General features: G+C 44.7%; 1 protein-coding gene across 8 annotated transcripts in view; it reads right to left on the minus strand.

Annotated features, from left to right (window-relative positions):
- Window positions 1-12463: 12463 nt before the first annotated feature.
- The window catches only part of LOC129817938 (protein FAM222B-like), a 75038-nt gene continuing 64388 nt past the window's right edge, over window positions 12464-23113 (minus strand). For all 8 annotated transcript variants that reach the window (XM_055873548.1, XM_055873553.1, XM_055873540.1 and 5 more), the window contains one exon: window positions 12464-16817. In XM_055873548.1, the coding sequence (XP_055729523.1) occupies window positions 15007-16817 (1811 nt within the window). In that variant the 3' untranslated portion in view covers window positions 12464-15006. The remainder of the gene's footprint in view (window positions 16818-23113) is intronic.

Here is a 23113-nt window from a genome sequence, read left to right on the forward strand (position 1 = left end):
TAACCCCAATATGTACCTTAGCAAATATCTTCCCCAACAAGTCAGCTTTTACTTGATCAATTACAGCCATTTTTGACCCACAACCAAAACTGGAATTCGAGTGGACTTGCTTTTTCCAGTCATCTTCTTCAATATAGACCATACATCCCCCAGCTCAGTACCCCTGCCTATTGTAAAGCAGAACTGTATCCATCATTTCTCTATGACAGACTTAAAGACCCTGCAAACTAAAGCTCTCTTTCCTTTGGAAATCAACTAGATTCTCAGTAGTCATATTCCTATGCAACACTCTGTAAGCCCTATTTCTTTCTTGAATAGCCGCAGTGCACTCTTCAGTCCACCAATGAACCACCTTCCTTTTCTCACCCACTTCACTCACTGGTACATATAAATTCGCAGCATTCAAAATCAGAGAGGTCACAGAGGCAGCACATACATCAACCGGCCTTTCTGAAGACAACTCTCCAACAGACTTTAAGCAATGATCACCAAACTTTTCCCAGTCTGCTTTATGAAAGCCCCATCTTCTGATTGGTACCCTGTCTGGAATAGTAGCATCAAAGTTCATGGTACTCGAAACCGGGAAATTATCCCTTCCAACAGTAGAATGTTTCATTACATTACATTCACACATAGATGAAATAGAGTTAGAAGCCATTGTGAGGTCCAGGCAGGATGTAACCTTTCTAACAACATCAACTCTTGTACCACATCCATTGTTAAGACATGCTAATGCTCTTGTTTCCATCATTTCTTCCACAATAGTACCATTAGTATCTGTATGTCTACTTCCCCATAAACTACTATGTGCATTAAAGTCGCCGCACCATATCTCTCTAGAGCTCAATTCTCCTGATATTTCATCAATCATCTCTACAGATAGTTGACGACAAGGGTTGTACAAATTTTATAACTTAATATTACTACATGCACTGTAGATTTCCACCATCACACATTCATATTCAGATGGGACAGGTATATTAAAAACAACCACCACCCTGTACAATTGATCTATCAGAACAATGAAACAAGATGTGGTCCAAGTCATGTTTCTGGAACACATATCACATCATGTTTGATCTCTAAATCAATGTCATATACAGTTGAAGTCGGAAGTTTACATACACCCTAGCCAAATACATTAAAACTCAGTTTCTCACAATTCCTGACATTTAATCCTAGTAAAAATTCCCTGTCTTAGGTCAGTTAGGATCACCACTTTATTTTAAGAATGTGAAATGTCAGAATAATAGTGGAGAGAATTATTTATTTCAGCTTTTATTTCTTTCATCACATTCCCAGTGGGTCAGAATATTACATACACTCAATTAGTATTTGGTAGCATTGCCTTCAAATTGTTTAACTTGGGTCAAACGTTTTGGGTAGCCTTCCACAAGCTTCCCACAATAAGTTGGGTGAATTGTGGCCCATTCCTCCTGACAGAGCTGGTGTAACTAAGTCAGGTTTGTAGGCCTCCTTGCTCGCACATGCTTTTTCAGTTCTGCCCACACATTTTCTATAGGATTGAGGTCAGGGCTTTGTGATGGCCACTCCAATACCTTGACTTTGTTGTCCTTAAGCCATTTTGCCACAGCTTTGGACGTATGCTTGGGGTCATTGTCCATTTGGAAGACCCATTTGCGACCAAGCTTTAACTTCCTGACTGATGTTTTGAGGTGTTGCTTCAATATATCCATATAATTTTCCTTCCTCGTGATGCCATCTATTTTGTGAAGTGCACCAGTCATTCTTGCAGCAAAGCACCCCACAACATGATTCTGCCACCCCCGTGCTTCACGGATGAAATGGTGTTCTTCGGCTTGCAAGCATCCCCCTTTTTCCTCCAAACATAACGATGGTCATTATGGCCAAACAGTTCTATTTTTGTTTCATCAGACTAGAGGACATTTCTCCAAAAAGTATGATCTTTGTCCCCATGTGCAGTTGCAAACCGTAGTCTGGCTTTTTTATGGCGGATTTGGAGCAGTGGCTTCTTCCTTGCTGAGCGGCCTTTCAGGTTATGTCGATATAGGACTTGTTTTACTGTGGATATAGATACTTTTGTACCTGTTTTCTCCAGCATCTTCACAATATCCTTTGCTGTTGTTCTGGGATTGATTTGCACTTTTCGCACCAAAGTACGTTCATCTAAATGAGACAGAATGCGTCTCCTTCCTGAGCGGTATAATGGCTACGTGGTCCCATGGTGTTTATACTTGAGTACTATTGTTTGTACAGATGAATGTGGTACCTTCAGGTGTTTGGAAATTGCTCCCAAGGATGAACCAGACTTGTGGAGGTCTACAATGTTTTTTCTGAGGTCTTGGCTGATTTCTTTTGATTTTCCCATAATGTCAAGCAAAGAGGCACTGTGTTTGAAGGTAGGCCTTGAAATACATACACGTGGGGCCTCCCGGGTGGCGCAGTGGTCTAGAGCACTGCATCGCAGTGCTAGCTGCGCCACCAGAGTCTCTGGGTTCGCACCCAGGCTCTGTCGCAGCTGGCCGCGATCGGGAGGTCCGTGGGGCGACGCACAATTGGCTTAGCGTCGTCCGGGTTAGGGAGGGTTTGGCCGGTAGGGATATCCTTGTCTCATCGCGCCCCAGCGACTCCTGTGGCGGGCCGGGCGCAGTGCGCGCTAACCGAGGGAGCCAGGTGCACGGTGTTTCCTCCGACACATTGGTGCGGCTGGCTTCCGGGTTGGAGGCGCGCTGTGTTAAGAAGCAGTGCGGCTTGGTTGGGTTGTGCTTCGGAGGATGCATGGCTTTCGACCTTCGTCTCTCCCGAGCCCGTACGGGAGTTGTAGCGATGAGACAAGATAGTAATTACTAGCGATTGGATACCACAAAAATTGGGGAGAAAAGGGGATAAAAAAATAAAAAAAAGAATACATCCACGTCCACCTCCAATTGACTCAAATTATGTCAATTAGCCTATAAGAAGCTTCTAAAGCCATGACATAATTTTCTGGAATTTTCCAAGCTGTTTAAAGGCACAGTCAACTTAGTGTGCGTAAACTTCTCACCCACTGGAATTGTGATACAGTGAATTATAAGTGAAATAATCTGTCTGTAAACAATTATTGGAAAAATGACTTGTGTCATGCACAAAGTACATGTCCTAACCGTCTTGCCAAAACTATAGTTTATATATAATAAATTTGTGGAGTGGTTGAAAAACGAGTTTTAAGGACTCCAACCTATGTAAGTAAACTTTAGTAAACTAAACGTGTATGTAAACTTTCGACTTCAACTGTATCTTAAACTCCTGACCGTTAGTAACAAGGCTTCTGGCATTCCACTGAAGGAAAAACAAAAACCATAACTCTATTTATTATCATACTGAGACTTTACATCATTAGTATTATTAGGAGTCAACATGTCAACAATCATGGCGACAGTAACATCTGTTACTCCTGAAAACTCGGTTGCTGCTTCCACAATGATCTTTAACTTGGCAGTTCTTCTTTCCACAAACACAGTCAGGTTGATAAGCCTTCCAATGAAGGATATAAAGCAAATCTGATTAACCATTAAGGTGTCCTTTCACACGGCACATTTGTGAAAACAATTATTATTATTATATATATATATATTTTGGTGTATTTTACTCCCATTTTCTGCCAATTTCAATTACGATCTTGTCTAACTTCTGCAACTCCCCAACAGGCTCGGGAAAGGCGAAGGTCGAGGCATTGTCGTGGAAAATTGCGAGATTATGTTATAGTGCTTGTAAGATTATATTATAATCTTTGTATTGCATTAGAATGGTTGTTTTATTCGACAGAATAGAATCTGTCAACTATTGTGTGTGTGTGTTCCACTGAGGATGGGCCTCTATGAGATAGCACTGACAGAGGAGATTTACGATGTCTTTGGCCAATAAAGCCTAAAGAGCATTCTAGATAGTGAGGTAACGTTTTTGTACTATGAAGTACCAGGAACGAGATTAGAACCTCGTCTTAGAGACCAAACTGAACGATAATTTATAGATAATGCTATCTGGCTATGGGATACTCCTTTCTCAAGTAAAAGACCCTTTGTGAAGAGTTCTGTGGTTCGTCATGTAACTTGAGAGGGGTGTATCTTGGCTATAAAAGATCTTTGTATTCGACTGTAGGGACTCTCAGAATTCATTATAGACACTGAATTGATCTGAGAGTCAAAGGGCTATTGTAAAGCTCATAATATTATTAAAGATGAAATTTAAGTATAACTCTTGACTGGTGTGTGGTTTGTAACTCTCCTCATTTGGTAATACAGGAAATTGCTACGACAGCATGCGTCCTCCGAAACATGACCTGCCAAACCGTGCTCCTTAACACCCGCCCGCTTAACCCGGAAGCCAGCTGCACCAATGTGTCAGAAGAAACACCCTTCAACTGAAGACAGAAGTCAGCCTGCAGGTGCCCGGCCCGCCACAAAATAAGCAGCATTTCCTACAGTAGGTCCACTTATTCCAGGAGTAACCCTATTATCTCCATCACTCTGCTTGTTCCACCAGTCTGCCTTGCAGCCTCTGCATAAGAGACATTATGAGTGATTTTATATCTTTCGGCCTCTGCAGCCTATTTCTGCACCTGGCATCCACCAATGCTGCACTGTGTTCCCCACCACAATTACAACAGTTAACCTTGACATTGTTCCCACATTCACCATAATCATGTTCCCCTTCACACATCTTTTCTTTCCTTTGCACAGAGCCGCTACATATCCCATTCTTTGGTATTTAACACACCTTAACGGAGTTGGAACAAACTCTCTAACAGTGAAAGCCAGAAGGTCCATCTGTAATTTATTAGGTAAAACCTTCTCAAACATTAATAGTAATGACAGGCTTTCACTTCTCTGTCCCTTTATTTGGGCTGAAATTTCTGAGGCTGATTACTCTAATGAACTTATCCTCTGCAGCAGATGTAAATCGGGGTCTTCCTTTCCAGTGGCAGTCCTCATGAGAGCCAGTTTCATCATAGCACTTGATGGTTTTTGCGACTGCACTTGAAGAAATCTTAGAAGTTCTTGAAATTTTCCGGATTGACTGAATTAAAGTAATTATGGCCTGTTGTTTCTTTTTGCTTATTTGAGATGTTCTTGCCATAATATGGACTTGGTCTTTTACCATATAGGGCTATGTTCTGTATACTACCCCTACCTTGTCACAACACAACTGATTTTTTTTATTTTTTTTTATTTATTTATTTATTTATTTTACCGTTATTTTACCAGGTAAGTTGACTGAGAACACAACCTGGGGAGTAGTTACAGGGGAGAGGAGGGGGATGAATGAGCCAATTGTAAACTGGGGATTATTAGGTGACCATGATGGTTTGAGGGCCAGATTGGGAATTTAGCCAGGACACCGGGGTTAACACCCCTACTCTTACGATAAGTGCCATGGGATCTTTAATGACCTCAGAGAGTCAGGACACCCGTTTAACGTCCCATCCGAAAGACGGCACCCTACACAGGGCAGTGTCCCCAATCACTGCCCTGGGGCATTGGGATATTTTTTAGACCAGAGGAAAGAGTGCCTCCTACTGGCCCTCCAACACCACTTCCAGCAGCATCTGGTCTCCCATCCAGGGACCGACCAGGACCAACCCTGCTTAGCTTCAGAAGCAAGCCAGCAGTGGTATGCAGGGTGGTATGCTGCTGACAAATGGCTCAAAGGAAAATAATCCACAAATTAACTTTCAACAAGGCACACCTGTTAGTTGAAATCCATTAATGAAGCTAGTTGAGAGAATGCCAAGAGTGTGCAAAGCTGTCATCAACGCAAGGGGTGGCTACTTTGAAGAATCTCAAATATAAAATATATTTTGATTTGTTTAACACTTTTTTGGTTACTACATGATTCCATATGTGTTATTTCATAGTTTTGATGTCTCCACTATTATTCTGCAATGTAGAAAATAGCAAGAATAAAGAAAAACCCTGGAATGAGTAGGTGTGTCCAAATTTTTGACTGGTACTGTACCTGTACACTCCTATTGGATAACATACAAAATAAATAATGAACTCCATAGTTTGATTGCATCCAATATCAATAACAGGACAATCATCCCAACACAAACCCATTTCAACAAGAACCCATCACATCAGGGAAATAAAATATAAAGCCCTTCATTCAACTTTAGCTGTGTGTGTGTGTCTAGAATTGAATGACTGACTGCACTGCTGTCGTGCACAGCAGCAGCTGGTACACAGTGTGCTGCATCATTGATCTGCTTTCTGTGACAGCTGATGGATGTCATACACTCAGGGACAGTAATTGGTGCATGTGTCCTCTGGACTTGGTCCTGTCGTCTCAGAGTGGAGGAAGTCAACTGGAATAAATGGAACACCAACCTGGGCATAATCAATGTGGTTCTGGGGAGCGGAGATACGGCCAGACGGTCCCCTACACACCATACCAGAGGTAGGCCTAGTAGTGCAGGGGGGCTGAAGAGAAACTATTTGAGTTTATGGTTTGAAGGCATTTTCACCCCTATTGGATCACATTCTTATATTATTCTGTCCAAATTAGTACTATTCAAATGCTATGAGCAGTATATATTGACATTAAAACACTGTATCAGTCATCTTGGCGTGCATTCGGCTGAAACTTTTTCTCCACAGAGAGGAGCTGGAGGGGGTTCCTGGGGACTGGTAGCCAGAGTGATAACGATGAGGAGCAGGTGTGCGCAATGATGGTTGCCAGGTGTGCGTAATGTGGGTTGTCAGGACTGGTGGTTAGTAGACCGGCGATGTTGAGCGCCAGAGTGGGAGAGTGGGAGTTGGCGTGACAGCACCCACCTCCTGGCGCACAGCTCCAGCCGCAGGATGACGCCGGGTAAGGGGATGGCCCCGAGGGCGAGGAGCGGGCCAGTCCTGGTGACGGAGTTGGAAATCCCGGATGATGTTGGGAAACAGGATTTCGTGCACCGGGACTCAACAGCGCTCCTCTGGACTATACCCCTCCCAGTCCACCAGGTACCGGAGCCGACCCCCACGACGTTTGGAGTCCAGGAGGGACGTGACGGCATAGGCGGGGCTCCCATCGATGTCTTGGGGAGGTGGAGGAGTGTTGCTAGGGACGGCACTTGCCAGGGGACCAGGAACCACTGGCCTGAGGAGGGAAACCTTGTTGACCCTCCGGAGGACCTTGAAGGGTCGCACAAACTTGGGGCTCAGCTTCCTACAGGGCAGGCGAAGCAGAAGGTTCCTGGTGGAGAGCCAGGAATCGTTCCAAACCTCCTCTGCACACCTGAACCACTCATCCACCGTAGGAGCTTCGGTCTGGCTCGGGGTCCACGGAGCCAGGGCTGGCTAATACCCCAGGACACACTGGAAGGGGGTTAGCCTGGTGGAAGAGGGACGCAGTGAATTCTGGGCACACTCCACCCAGGGAAGGAACCAGGCTCCCCTTGCCGGTCCTGGCAGTGACTCCTAAGGAACCTCCCCAGCTCCTGGTTCATCCTCTCCACCTACTCGTTGGACTGAGGCTGGGACACGGAAGTGAGGCTGACTGTAACCCCCTGCTTCTCCATGAATGCTTTCCATACCCATGATGTGAATAGGACGCCATGATTTTAGACGATGTTCTTCCTCTGGAAGGCCATAGTGCCGGAAGACCTGCCGGAACAGTGCCTCAGCGACCTGGAGAGCGGTATGGAGAAATGGGAGATAGGGATAAAAAATAAGAAATTAGAGTATCTGGCAACAACAACCTTAATAGTAGTGAAACTCTCAGAAGATGGGATATCAGTTATGAAATCAATGAACAGATGAGACCAAGGCCGCTGAGACATGGGAAGGGGAAGGAGTGTGCTGAGGAGATTTAGTTTGGGTACATAGCGAGCAGGAGTTGACATAGCGAGCAACGTCCTGCGCCAAGGTGGGGCCAGCAGTACTTTCCGGAGATGCATTGAATAGTGTGGGTGATACCTGGGTGTCCAGCGATGAGAGATGTGTGTGCCCAGCTCAACGGCCGATCCCTTATCACCGTGGGAACGTAGGTGTGCTCTGGAGGACAGGTAGCAGGCGCGGGTTCCCTCTCCAGATCCTGGCGAAGGTCCCCATCTACGTCCCAAGGCACAGGGGAAATGACTCGGGAGGATGGAATGATGGGTGCACTCAAGACAGGAACCTCTCCTGAATCGTAGAGACGGGACAGGGCATCGGCTTTGATGTTCTTTGAACCTGGGCGATATGACAAGATGAAGTCGAATCTTGTGAAGAAAAGGGCCCACCTTGTGGGATCAGCCGCCTCGCTGTCTGTATTTACTTCAGGTTCCGAAGGTTGGTGAGGATGAGAAATGCGCTCTCCAGCCAGTGTCTCCACTCTTCAAATGCCAACTTCCCCGCCAAGAGCTCCTGGTCGCCGACATCATAGTTTCTCACTGCAGGAGACGGTTTTCTTTTTTTCTTTTTTCTTATATTTTTGTACCCTTTTTTCTCCCCAATTTCGTGATATCTAGTTGGTAGTTACAGTCTTGTCCCATCGCTGCAACTCCCGTACGGACTAGGGGGAGGCGACGGTTGCGAGCCACTGGTCCTCCCCGAAACACGACTCTGCCAAGTCACACTGCTCACTTAACCCGGAAGCCTAACTAAACGGCACTTAAGCTTATTGTAGCCTGGCTGTTCTAAACTCAGCAAAAAATGAAACGGACCTTTTTCAGGACCCTGTCTTTCAAAGATAATTCGTAAAAATCCAAATAACTTCACAGATCTTCATTGTAAAGCGTTTAAACACTGTTTCCAATACTTGTTCAATAAACCATAAACGATTAATGAACATGCACCTGTGGAACGGTCGTTAAGAGACTAACAGCTTACAGACGGTAGGCAATTAAGGTCACAGTTATGAAAACTTAGGACACTAAAGAGGCCTTTCTACTGACTCTGAAAAACACCAAAAGAAATATGCCCAGGGTCCCTGCTCATCTGCGTGATTGTGCCTTAGGCATGCTGCAAGGAGGCATGAGAACTGCAGATGTGGCCAGGGCATGTGGCCACATAAATTGCAATGTCCGTACTGCGAGACGCCTAAGACAGCGCTACAGGGAGACAGGACGGACAGCTGGACATCGTTCTCGCGGACATCGTTCTCCACGTGTAACAACACCTGCACAGGATCGGTACATCCGAACATCACACCTGCGGGACAGGTACAGGATGGCAACAACTGCCCGAGTTACACCAGGAACGCACAATCCCTCCATCAGTGCTCAGACTGTCCACAATAGGCTGAGAGAGGCTGGACTGAGGGCTTGTAGGGCTGTTGTAAGGCAGGTCCTTACCAGATATCACTGGCAACATTGTCGCCTATGGGCACAAACCCACTGTTGCTGGACCAGATAGGACTGGCAAAAAGTGCTCTTCACTGACGAGTCACGATTTTGTCTCACCAGGGGTGATGGTCGGATTCACGTTCATCGTCGAAGGAATGAGCGTTACACTGAGGCCTGTACTCTGGAGCGGGATCGATTTGCAGGGTCCGTCATGGTCTGGGGCGGTGTGTCACATCCTCATCGGACTGAGCTTGCTGTCATTGCAGGCATTCTCAACGCTGTGCGTTACAGGTAAGACATCCTCCTCACTCATGTGGTACCCTTCCTGCAGGCTCATTCTGACATGACAATGCCACCAGCCATACTGCTCGTTCTGTGAGTGATTTCCTGCAAGACAGGAATGTCAGTGTTCTGCCATGGCCAGCGAAGAGCCCGGATCGCAATCCCATTGAGCACGTCTGGGACTTGTTGGATCGGAGGGTGAGGGCTAGGGCCATTCCCCCCAGAAATGTCCGGGAACTTGCAGGTGCTTTGGTGGAAGAGTGGGGTAACTGTTGTTGGCACCAAAATACCAGCAACAGTGTGTGAAAACCTTGTGAAGACTTACAGAAAACGTTTGACCTCTGTCATTGCCAACAAAGGGTATATAACAAAGTATTGAGATAAACTTTTGTTATTGACCAAATACTTATTTTCCACCATAATTTGCAAATAAATTCATTAAAAATCCTACAATGTGACTTTCTGGATATTTTTTTCTCATTTTGTCTGTCATAGTTGAAGTGTACCTATAATGAAAATTACAGGCCTCTTTCATCTTTTTAAGTGGGAGAACTTGCACAATTGGTGGCTGACTAAATACTTTTTTGCCCCACTGTATTTACACATAAACGCAGTTGACAGTGAGATGACGTTTCTTTTTTTGCTGAGTTTATGTGCCTGTGACTACTTGCTAGCTTCATTGGCAAAAAGAGTTGGAACAAAGGGCTCTTTTCAATGTGTAAAGCTGAAGTGTTACAGATTCCACTATATAAATGTAAAGGTAATTTCCCATTAAACCGACATATGCAGCATTTACCGTGAATGCAGTCTCTGCTAAAGCCGGAACATTGCCTTTTAAATTTCAATCATGCTGTAAACTTCCGCGATGCAGATTGAATAGAGCTAGCTAACAAGTGATGTTGGGCACTGATAAACAGCTTGTAGCTTGTGCTTTATGATCGTTTGAAAGCTTGCAGATGAGGAAGTTGTAGACATGTTATTGAATACACTGACTAGTTTTCATGCATTTTTGTTTACTTGAGAATTACTGCATCAAACACCTTAGCTAAATGTTAAATAACACGACTAAGACCTCTGCAAAAACGTCAAAATTAATTACACATTTCTTGATTTATCTTAGATCAATTCTCACTATTTTAAGGAAGTGGCTATGTTGTTGCAACGGCGACTCAGAAGGGACAAACAACAGTACCTGCCAGGGTTCGATATGTGAACATAACACACATTGACATCAAACCACACACCCAAGACAACTCTTGGCTTCAGTCATCACCGCTAGCATTTCTTAATGAGTAATCATCAAAACGAGGTCAAATCAGGAAGTGCAGTTGCACTTTAAATTTCAATGGAGTTATAATGCCGATCTTCTGCGAAACTTCGGTGATATGGTTGAAAATGTCCCTTGGTGATACTTTATCCATAGCATTTCACACCTGAATCTAGAATTCTGTGAGCATAACTTAATATTTTAACAGCATACTACTATTATTACTGTAAATCATGGACTTAATCTGACCGGTTTGGTGGACTGTCGGTCTCCATGAAAATTGTACATAAATACCCATTCACAAAGTTCATTGAAAGGTCCCAAAATAATATCCCTTTGCCGCCGTCGATGAATCAACTCCTGCATTGCTCAAATGTCTCTCGATAGAGCGATACTGAACTGAACCCAGACCCCCCCCCCACCGTGCGCTCTTTATATAACTTCCAATTTCCATCCCTGCCAGACGGATCAAATCCAGCCAGTCCTGCAGATTTCACAGCTTGCTCTGGCTGTGTGACTTCCTGTCACTATTTTGCACCGGATTGCTTTGATACAATCAAAAGCACTGAATGTAATTGGTGCAATCACCGTACACCAGATGTTGCAGTTAAACGACAATGTGAGGCACAAGGGATGTACACTACATGACCAAAAGTATGTGGACACCTGCACAGGGGGACATTGTCATGCTGAAACAGGAAAGGGCCTTCCCCAAACTGTTGCACAAAGTTGGAAGCACAGAATTGTCTAGAATGTCATTCTATCATGTAGCGTTTAGATTTCTCTTCACTGGAACTAAGGGGCATGGAACACTGGAGCATTATTCCTCCTCCACCAAACTTTACAGTTGGCACTATGCATTGAGTAGGTAGCAAACTCAGATTCGTCCGCCGGACTGCCAGATAGTGAAGCGTGATTCATCCCTCCAGAGAATGCGTTTCCACTGTTCCAGAGTCCAATGGCGACGAGCTTTACACCACTCCAGCTGACACTTGGTATTGCGCATGGTGATCTTAGGCTTGAGGTGCAGCTGCTCGGGCATGAAACCCATTTCATGAAGCTCTCGACGAACAGTTCGTGCTGACGTTTCTTCCAGAGGCAGTTTGGAACTCGGTGAGTGTGGCAACTGAGGACAGATGATTTTTACACGCTACACGCTTCAGCACTCGCCGGTCCTATTCTGTGAGCTTGTGTAGCCTACCACTTCACGGTGGAACGGTTGTTGCTCCAAGACGTTTCCACTTCACAATAACAGCACTTACAGTTGACCGGGGCAGCTCTAGCAGGATAGACATTTGACAAACTGACTTGTTGGAAAGGTGGCATCCTATGACAGTGCCATGTTGAAAGTCACTGAGCTCTTCAGTAAGGCCATTCTGCCGTCAATGTTTGTCTATAGAGATTGCATGGCTGTGTGCTCGATTTTATACACCCGTCAGCAATGGATGTGGCTGAAATAGCCAAATCCACTAATTTGAAGGGGTCCTCATACTTCTGTATATATAGTGTATGTCTAGCTAGCCTAAAATCATTCATCGATTGTTGACTTCCTAACTGTGTCCAAATGCAGCAACTGTTCTGAGGCTTCTGTACCTGATTGATAGTCATTGATTTTTAGATAGAGGCAAGGTGCTATGTGATGATGATGCAGGTAAATCTTTATTTCACACAGTAACCTACTATTGAAATGAAATCTGAAGGACTAAAATGGAAAAAACATGGAATACAGTCTCATCTAAGGAAATCATTCAACCAATCAGGGGGTAACACTATAAAACTCAATGGGGGGGTAACCCATGCAGATCTACTAGGCAGTGAGCAGACAGGTATATGGTCTGGACACAAACAAGGTTAAAAAGATTCCAATTTGTTCCATCTGTTCTCATTGAATGAAGGGTAGTAAACTTATACATACAAATAGGCCTATTCATATTTGTAAGTTCTGTACGGCTCATCAAATAAGAGAACAGGCATTTGGGCATCAAAAGAACATGACATCCATAGAACACTAATTTCAAAGCATAAATTAGAACTTTATTTAATTATTACAATATTACAAAAAGAGTAGCACAACTCTCACGCTTTTGCGTCTTATCTGTCGTACAGCCAGAGTGACACGTAAAAGAAAGGCTTATTGGGCCATCTTCCATTTCACAGCAATAGTAAAGGGAACAAAGAGGAAAAATAAGATTTAAATAACAAGAAAATCAAGTATTATAAATAGTCACAACTGAAGCGTTGAAACTTAGATTTTTTTTGTTACAACCCAGTAACTACACATAGCTTTAAAATATAATTACAAAATATTACTCCATTTCTTGTTTTCGTAAAAAAAAGAATCTAAGGAATTGCTTTTTCTATTCAACAAAAACATCATAAAAAAATGTTTAACAGAAATTGCTGTTCCTCTGTATGTATCCTTGCAATCTTCCATCATAATTTTTGATTTTCATTATAACCATGCTTGTTTTCAAAGGAAAGTCCAAGGACCAAATACTTAAGGCTTTTTAAGGGCTGTTTGGGAGGGAGGTGAACAGAATGTGGATGTCCACCCACTCTCACAGACACACACGAGCACATACAAAACACAAGTTTATACTCAACCCACGTCAGCAGGCATCATTCTCACACACACACACACACACACACTACACTTTAAAGTTAGAGTAGTATAGTAGGTAAGCCAGTGTACAATAAAATAAACAATGCATTTGCTGTTTAACTTAAGTCATTTTTGTTTACCGCCAAGTGATCTTGCAAGTGATCAATTTGGTCTCTTCAAGCACACTTCATATCAGAATCAGTAGCAACTACACCTAACTTAATGATAAATAAAACATTTTTTAAAACTCAGAATCAAAACTCTGATTTGGTTCATCGTTAGTTTCTAATATAATATTAGTAACAATTATATTTCTTCCACTCCAGTAGTAAGGTTTAGTCCTGATAACTAGCCTCCTCCCTTCACTAAACAACTGCCAAACAGAACTTTGCATCTCAACAATTCAAGTAATATTTTTCGGGTTTACCAAAATTATAGGAAAAAAAAGTAAGCAACATAAAAAGTCACATATTATGTCAATTATGTGACTTTGGCCATTTCAGGATTCAGACAGAATGAACAGATGATTAATTTTTTCACTCCATTTAAATAAAAATATGTTATTCCACAATCATGTTGCCAACCTCAATTGGCAATGGTGACAAAATGGTTTGTAACAGACACCTGAATTCATTGCAGCATTTTGAGCAAGAGAGCATCGGTTGGTTGGCTCCCCCAGTCAGTCCCCACATTAAATTGCTCCCTGCAGGATCTAGATGTCAATACAGCATATATCTATACTCTGTACCAACATCAACCTGATTAGATACTTCGATGATAGACAGGAATCAACCTTGAACAGTGGGTGACCTGATTCATAAAACAGTCCTATTACACAAATAAATACATAAAAAAGAAAAGAAAAAAAGCCTCTTTGTACATGTGCATATGGCAAGTGTCTCCGTCTTTACTTTGTAGTGTCCAGTGACTGACAGTTCCACACTGAACCATTCACTAATAATCTCGTCTCTGTGGCGATTTCAAGAGGAATATATATATATATATATGCTTTTAATTTCGATGTCACAACGAGATTCACATGTAAACGTAATAAGGGAAAATTAGCCACTTGTCCAATAAAACTAGTCGGAGCGGAGAAATCCCCACTCGACCCTGTAAAAACATCAAGATCCTTATGAGAATGTGTTTTCTTTCCTCCATCAACGATCAGTGTGTTTTCATCCATCGTCTGCAGGAGACATCTTTTATGCTTAAAATAAAAAAAAACTCTTAGGACAGATCTGAAGTCAAAATAACTCTGTATCCTTAGATCCAGGCACACTGACAGACAGGTAGGATGGGAAAAAAGGTAGGGAATGACGACAATCACATACATAAGAAACGTTCCCTAGAGGGTGCCTACTGAAAGCACTCATTTACAAAATCAATTGATCACTTGCAAGATTGACTACAAAAAAAGAAAACACTGCTCTTTATTAAATATATTTGTCCTTTTTTTAATGTCAGTGTTCATTTTTACTTAATTTAATTGTATTTCATGTTTTTCCATTCTTAAGACTAAAAGAAGAAGGTTCTTGTTTTTGATAACTGCTGTATAGACAATGCCGGCCATAGCTTATCTTATCTGTACCCTGGGTGCTGGATGTGAGCGGTTCTGCCGTCCCCTGGGCCAACCTCGGGCCCCACCCTGTTCATTGGTGGCCTGTGCATCTTGCCCATCAGCACCAGATTCTGATCTCGGAAGCAGGGCGTCTGAAAGTCCCCGCCCAAGTAATCTGCTGTTTTCATCAGACTAGTCTGGCTGGAGGAGGAGGAAGAGGAGGTGGAGCCGCCGCCCCCGGGCCTGTAATGGCCTCCCACAGGGGGCCCGCCGCAATCTAGCGTGGTGGTGCCCCCTGAGGCCCCCCCATGGAACGGCATGGCCAGGTCCTGAGACCCAGAGCTGTCACTGTTGGGCGTGGGCAGGATGCTGCTGTTCCACACAGTGTGTGGCTGGAAGTAGTGGCCACCATTGGTGTAGTGGGCCAGTGGACCCCCAGGCATGCCGTTGTTGTTGACGGGAGGAGAGGGGGTGGGCTTCTCTATAGGAGGCTTCAGGCTGTATGAATGGCCCACACACAGCTCCGGGGGGTAGCCCATGCGGGAAGGGTGCTTGCAGGGGTGGCCCCCACCCTCCTGCTGCATGTGCTGTAGATAGGCCAACTGGTGTTGGTTCCAGCGCATCTGCTGCTGCTGTTGGTGATTATGTTGTTGTTGTTGATGCTGCTGCTGTTGTAAATGCCGTTGGTGTTGCTGTTGTAAATGCTGTTGGTGCTGCTGTTGTAAATTATGTTGGTGCTGCTGCTGTTTGAGATCATTGTGGTAAACAGGCATCCTGTTCATGGCAACCATGTTGTTTTGGGGGTTAGCGGGGGCAGCAGCCTTGTCTGCGGGACACATGATGCAGTTGGGGTGTGGGGGCAGGCCGGGGGGGCAGGCGTTGGCGTGCGGGTTGCTGTGCATGGACACCCTGGAGCAGGCGTTGTTGAAGAGGTTGCGGCTGATGGGGCTGGGGTTGGCAATCTGGCCCTCACACATGGAGGTGGCTCCAGCCCCCTGGGCCCGGGCTTGGCAGAACTGGTTGATCTGGTGCACGATGCTGCTCAGGTCTGGCTGGCGGCTCTGGTTCAAGCCAGCAGCCATGGTGAGCGGAATGGTTGAGGTAGAGACTGTAACGTTAGGCGGTGCGTCGCCATCGGGCAGCTTCCGGCCACCCTGCAGTTCAGGAGGTGGCTGCCCCTGCTGCTGAAGGTGCTGTTGCTGCTGCTGTTGGAGCAAGAGGGTGAGACCAGAAGGAGGCTGAGGATGGCCCAGTGCTTGGGTGTGGGACAGTGTCTGGGGCCTGGGCAGCCCCTGTTGCGGGTGCTGCTGTTGGGGCATGCAGGGTGGGTGTCTGAGGCCCTGCTGCTGCTGGGGGTGAGTCTGTTGTAGAGTCTGTGGGTGAGTCTGGCTCGCAAGTTGAGGGTTCAGGTTCTGCTGAGACTGGGACCCGCCTTGGCCTTGGGAAGGGGGGTGGTGGAGGTTTAAAGTGCTGGCCGAGGCAGCTGTTGTAAAAGGCCCCCGAGGGCCAGGGGGGTTCATGATGACCCCAGAGGGGTGCAGGCGCGCCCGGCTGCCGTCAAAGTCTTTGAGGATGCCCTTGACGACAGGCACCTTGACGATGGCAAGGAGGCCGGACTTGGCGTTGGCCTGAGAGGGGGGGTAGGGGCTGTAGCGCTGGCCTGAAGTATCCAGCCCGTTGACTGTGCGGCGCACGTGGTTCCTCTGGGGGACCTTGACACTGTTGGGGAAGATCTTGATGGTCAGGGGGTTGTTGGCAATCTTCTTAGCATAAGCATCCAATTCCGCAGGGGTTGGATACTGAGCGGATCTCATCCTCTGTGTAGTGTCCCCTGGGGTGACAGAGACAGAAAGATAGAGAGGTGGGCGGAGAGAGAGCACAGGGGGGAATGACAAAGGGGGGGAGAGAGAGAGAGAAACGTGTTAACGCAGGTAAAAAGCTAAATGTCAAGTTTCTCGTCAGAAGAGCAGATGTGTGGTAATCTGACCGGAGGTTCTAAGGTTCTCTTCTGAGAAGAACGGAACCGGACTGACTTCAACAACATTCTCACATTCCAAATCTCAGCACTTCCCCTAATATCAAAAACAGCACAGTGCTCTCAACTCATACCTCACAGGGACACAATAGAAGCTGAACCCCAAATGGCACCCTATTCTCTTTATAGTGCACTACTTTTGGTCAAAAGTAGTGCAGTATATAGGGAATAATGTGACATTTTGGACGCATACAGAGAGTTTGATCTTGACTGGATTCCCCGAAGCAAGCAACACATTCCAATCCCTATTCCTATTCTGAAGTGCCGTAGTTGAGGTTTACAGTCAGTCAGTAACGTTGAGGTCAGTAGCGTCGGGTCATTATGAGTTGTAGCTAACAATAAGTGTGTGTGAGATGTGAATCAGAGAGTGACAAGGAAGAAAGGACTTACTTTGCCTGCTACTGATTCCCAGACTAAACAAGGCAACAGTAAATATGTCGTCCCCCACGAATGATGTAGCGCCCCCCCTTGGGCCAATTGAGATATCGCGTGTGACTAACATATTTCAGTTAATTACTATAGCTCCTGCCTTGAGCCAATCGGTGTAATTTTGTAAATTCCGGATCTCGATGGTAAGACACATCATTCACCCAAGTTTCGAGAAAAAAAAAAATCGGGCCAGAGTTGTCTGAGATCTTGCATGCGACTAACGTATGAACGAATGGACGGACAGAGACAGATCCACAGTCCCCTCCCCGATTTCATTGTGGGGGACAACAAAGAGGAGTGAGGCAGAAAGGGAGAGGCAGTGCTGGTCCCCTGTGTCTACCAGGGGGATAGTTCTCCTCTGTGTCAAATAGGGAGGGAGAGGGGGTAGGGAGGTAGGGGGGTAGGGATGGAATTAGTGAGCGCAAGAGGCAGAGAGAGAGAGGCAAAGAGAGAGAAAGTGCGAGAGAGGTAGAGAAAGAGCGGAGCAGGTCCATGACAGCAGACAGTAATCACACAGCGTCTCTCTGATCTCTGGAACACCACTGAGCCCTCAGCCCTCTGACTGAGACATTTGTGACAGCTACTAAGCACCTCACTGGCTATATTTAACAATGCCCCAGTGTGTCTGAAGATGCTGTAGTTTGAGTATGTGTATGTTTTTGTGTTTGGGGGAGTGTAAGACTGATAAGGTGGGTGTTTGACATGTGTATTCAGGTGCCTGTGAGTGTGTGTGTTCAGCATGTGCTAAGGTGATGGCGTGTTTCTGTCACTCGGTGAGACTCATTTTCTTTCCCCAACTGTAAAAGTCAGTTATAATGTAATATGAGAGAGAGAGGCCTGCCTCCAGCCATTGTGATCTGGGTTGAGGAGAGGTTCTGTATGCAACCTCATCAAGCCTCCCCTCCCCGGGCTGAGCCCTGGGCCTCAAACCCGGTCACCCTCCCTGCCCCAGCCAGCCAGCCTGACCTACATGCATACACATGCAGTCACGTCCCAAATGACAACCTATTCCCTACATAGTGCACTACTTTTGACCAGGGCCCATGGTGCCATTTTGGATACACCAACAGATAGTGAGACAGGCAGTCCCACAGTGATGCCTTTTGAAAACACTGTCTGAACCAAAGTGAACCCCCATCTTTTAACATCCAAACCATACGTTCTTATATTTAGTTATTCTATTCAATTACTATATCTAGTACAACATCCTTCTATTAAATACGTGGGTAAAAAAACTAAACTCTATAGAGTTTTAGAGGGTGGCTAGTTCTGTCTTTTACTGGGGACGAAATGTCTAAAATGTCAAGTAATGCTACCGGGTTCCATCGCAGACTCATCTCCTAATGTGGATGTGAATGGGTTTTAGTCTTTCCACTATAGCTGTAAGTCTCTCTCCATCTACCTCTCCTCTCCTCAGCCTCACAGGCAGCATGCAGTGAGTGGGCTAGGCAGAGTGGCACTAGGCAGAGAGCTGAGCTGTGAAGACTGGCATGGTGGTGTCACAATGCTAAGGGGCTAATTAATCCGCTCTCTTTTTAAAATGCACAGGAAACAAAGGGTGGCAATGAGATGGGCCCCATCGATGAGGATGGGGGCGTGCTCTCTCTTCTGTCTCCTGTGGTACACGACAAGCTGCTTATTTTTGTTGACGTTGAGGGAGAGGTTCTTTTCTGGGCACCTCCCTCTAGTCTCGTTGCTGTCAGTAATCAGGCCTACCACTGTCGTGTCGTCAGAAAACTTGATGATTGAGTTGGAGTTGTGCGTGGCCATGCAGTAATGGGTGAACAGGGAGTACAGGAGGGGGCTGAGCACACCCCTGGAGGATCCAGTGTTGAAGTGCAGTGTGGCGGAAGTGTTGTTGCCTACCCTCACCACCTGGGGTCGGCCCGTTAGGAAATCTAGGATATAGTTGCACAGGGAGCATTTCAGACCCAAGGCCCGAGCTTAGTGATGAGAATGGAGTGCACTATGGTGTTAAAATCTAAGTTGTAGTCGATAAACAGCATTTCAGATAGGTATTCCTCTTGCCAGGTGGGATAGGGCGGTGTGCAGTGCAACGGTGAGTGAGCCGTTGAATTGAGACTGTTTGGACTCGTCCATGTTTCCAGTTACTTTACTGTGGTTAAATGCGGCAGTTCACGCTTAAAGTTTGGCGGGAATGCTGCCATCTATCCACCGTTTCTGGTTTGGGTATGTTCTAATCGTCCCTGTAGGAATAACATCCTCTATGCACCTCCTGATGAACCCAGAGACAGTCAGTGTATTCGTCAATGTTATTGCCAGAGGGGCCCAGTCCGTGATCAAAATAGTCCTGTAGCATGGATTCCAAAATTAACCATTTTTGTCCGCAAAAATCACAAAAACATCCTAACGAAATCCTGGAGGGACTGCCCAATGGAGGAACACATAGAAAAAGTATTTTACAGTCAGTAACACACACACACACAACTGTTATTACCAAACAATATTTAAACTGTAGGGGGGCCAAAGGCTGGCTGGCTCATTCATTTCTCTCTCAAGACAAGAGTGACTTAACGAATCTCTTACTGTTTTAATTATGTGGAAGTAGGGAATGTAGTTGTGATCTACTTCAAATCTCTGTATCTTCCCATGTAGCCCCTTCGATAAAGTAGCTGCGTGTATAGAGTAAAATTGTTCTGTCTGCTCCATTTGTTGTACTTCTCTCTACATGCTTCCTTCTCTGTGCTGTGGAGGAATCCAAGCTGCCAAGCTGCTGAGGTTAACGATCGCTCTCCCAACAGCATCAGACTCAGTCTGAGAACAAGCTGTTACTATGTACTTGACCCACTCCTCTCCTCTGATAGTCCTCAACATTTCACAGGTATCGTGTGTGTGTGTGTTCTCATCTATTTAACGTCGCTCTTCAGTCTCTCTCCCCAATGATAAATAAAGCTGCTGCCCTGAGCCCTATACTATGAATGTAGTTTGAGGAGTTAGCGAGGTAACTTTGGTCAACTTGGAGTTCAAACGGTACCACAGAAGTGGCTCACCTTTCAGCCAGCTGAATTTCTATGGCAAAGAAATCCTTCAGATCTAACCTGCTCCGGGCAGGCTAACTCAGGGCTTATTAAATTTAACCGGAATTAAAATGTCTGAGCTGCGAGTTGAAGACTAATGAAGTCAGATTCCCTCCCTCTCACAAAGATTGAGTCAACATAAACATAATTTGCAGAAGACAACTGATTAAATATTGTATTAATCAAATGTGTTTGAAACTTCACACACAGTAAAACCTTTGTATGACTTAATACAATTATTTTATCGATAGGAATGGGAAAAAAGGTACTCATTCATTGGTAAACCAAACTTTTACTTTCAGCCCCTACTGCTTTGATGTGCATTACAGAACACAGCAGCGCAGCAAGCGACAGACATTATTACAGAGTGGACCTTTTTAAAACCAAGCTTGTTCCACTGTACTGTCGTCACATGCCTGCCAGAGGAGAGGAGGAGGAACAGAACAACATGGCGGACGTTGGCACTTAGTGAGACTCCCCCTCGCTTGGCACTGAGCTCCTGGGGGTAGGCGGATTACAGTGATTCTGAAATTACAGTCTTGATGAGCCATAGATGGAGGGACAGAGTTTTATAACACACAAACCTGCTGCAGTAACTAGCTAGAGGGAGATAGAGATTTCTGTGCCTCAGGGAGTGGGGGGAAAGGGGGGAGATCTAAATCAAGCTGGTCTGTTGGGGTATGCCCTGGGTTGGGTCTGATCAATAATGCACAGAGGACGTAATCTAAAAGCTTTCCCCACACTGATTGTTGGATTCAGTCTTTTAAGATAATTAGATGTCACACTGTGCGATGTTACCAAATACAAATTTTTGAGATCAACCTAGACAGATTGTATGACTTGCTTGTTGTGCGATTGGCTTGCGAGGCTATGTAAACCAACATCGGCTACGTCAAGTGCAGCGGTGTATTAGAACTGCGCATGTGCCAGCACCAGCCAGTATGCATCTTAGAAATAGTTTTCATATACAAACTTTATATGTCCGAACTCAGAATTAAATAGGCTTTCCAAAAATAACATGGTAAAAAGTTTATTTTGATTGGCGATTGTCCATTTATCAAAATCCCATCAGGTGGCCTGATTTCAGATTTGTTATGTAAACAAGATTATTAGGGAAATCATTCGTCTTGCAAAGCATGTAAACGTTTAAATCATACTATTATATTAATCGGACTATTCAAAATCATATTATTGTGCGCATACTCAGTGTAGGTCGTGTTCCTATTGGTCAGTCACCAGGATCGGCTCGTAACACCAGCCACACTGCACGATTAAGGCTACATGTTTTTGCCAGAACTTTGTCAGAGCCTACAGCCGCACGTAGTGCTACTTAAAAATCGGCAGATCTCGACCCTGTCACAATGAGAGTGCCAAGACATTCCACAATCATTTATGGCCTAAGAATTTGCACACGACGTGAACATTATGTCTGGACTACAAAATCGTGGCATAAGATGGCCAACATCGTACAGTCGGGCTTGGATAGGAGATTTGAGAAGAATTCTACAGGACTTGGCACCAGTTCTGAGGGACCAAAAAGACAGGAGAAAACATGATTTGGTGTCCATTGTTCAAAATAACATGCATTGGTTGTACATTTTTGTTCAATGTAACCATCATGTGATCGTAAACCATAGGAATCTCAGAAATGAATTCAATAACAGCAAATACCGAAAATATTTAGGACTATCGACTGAAGTGTGCGTGTGTGTGTGTGTGTGTGTGTGTGAGAGAGAGAGATATGTCACCTGGGGTTGGGAGAGAGGGTTGGGGGTGAGGTGGTATCACACGTTGAAACAGTGCGAGAAGGGTGTGTTGCTCACAGATGGGGAGAGGATGTTCACAGCTTTCTGTAAGTATACTTTTTATTTCTCAACTAAATTTTGAGCTCAATAGCAACTATTTTTTACAAACAATACATTTGATATGGCTATGACATACAGAAAGTGCGAAATGCACATTAGACATTGCATAGGCCTCATTGGGTGCTAGGCTACAACTGCAAATATATAATTTTTTTAACATTACAGTGCTGTTAAGATTAATACATGGCTACTAGCAGCAGGTATAATCTTAGTGATATAGCTAATGTGCTTTGAGTTTCCCCCAAAATTAGCCCCTAATAAATTAGCCTATGATATTAGAGCACAAAGATTTTAGATTGTAGTGGACAAAGACGAAAATAACTTTGACAGGGCCAAATGCAGGGCAACACGCTATTTAGGTAGGATGCAATTTTGAAACTTTTATTTTTTCGTATTAATAATAATTTGTTTTATTATTATTGTTATTTTATTCATAATTATTGTAGGCCTGTGTGTTCATCTAAACCAGTTCTTTAAAATATGGAAAATGTGTTGTGTCATTCTGTTCAGACATTTATTTGCTAAATAAAGTTTAATCTGTCTTTAATTGTGTCCCTGTATTTACACTGAATAAAAACAAAACATGCAACAATTTCAAAGGTTACTGAGTTACAGTTCATATAAGGAAATCAGTCAATTTGAATAAATTCATTAGGTGCTAGTCTATGGATTTCACCTCATGCAGCACAACACCTCCTTTGCATAGAGTTGATCAGGCTGTTGATTGTGGCCTGTGGAATGTTGTCCCGCTCCTCTTCAA

The sequence above is a fragment of the Salvelinus fontinalis genome, chromosome 2 (assembly GCF_029448725.1).
Source record: "Salvelinus fontinalis isolate EN_2023a chromosome 2, ASM2944872v1, whole genome shotgun sequence".
NCBI lineage: Eukaryota > Metazoa > Chordata > Actinopteri > Salmoniformes > Salmonidae > Salvelinus > Salvelinus fontinalis.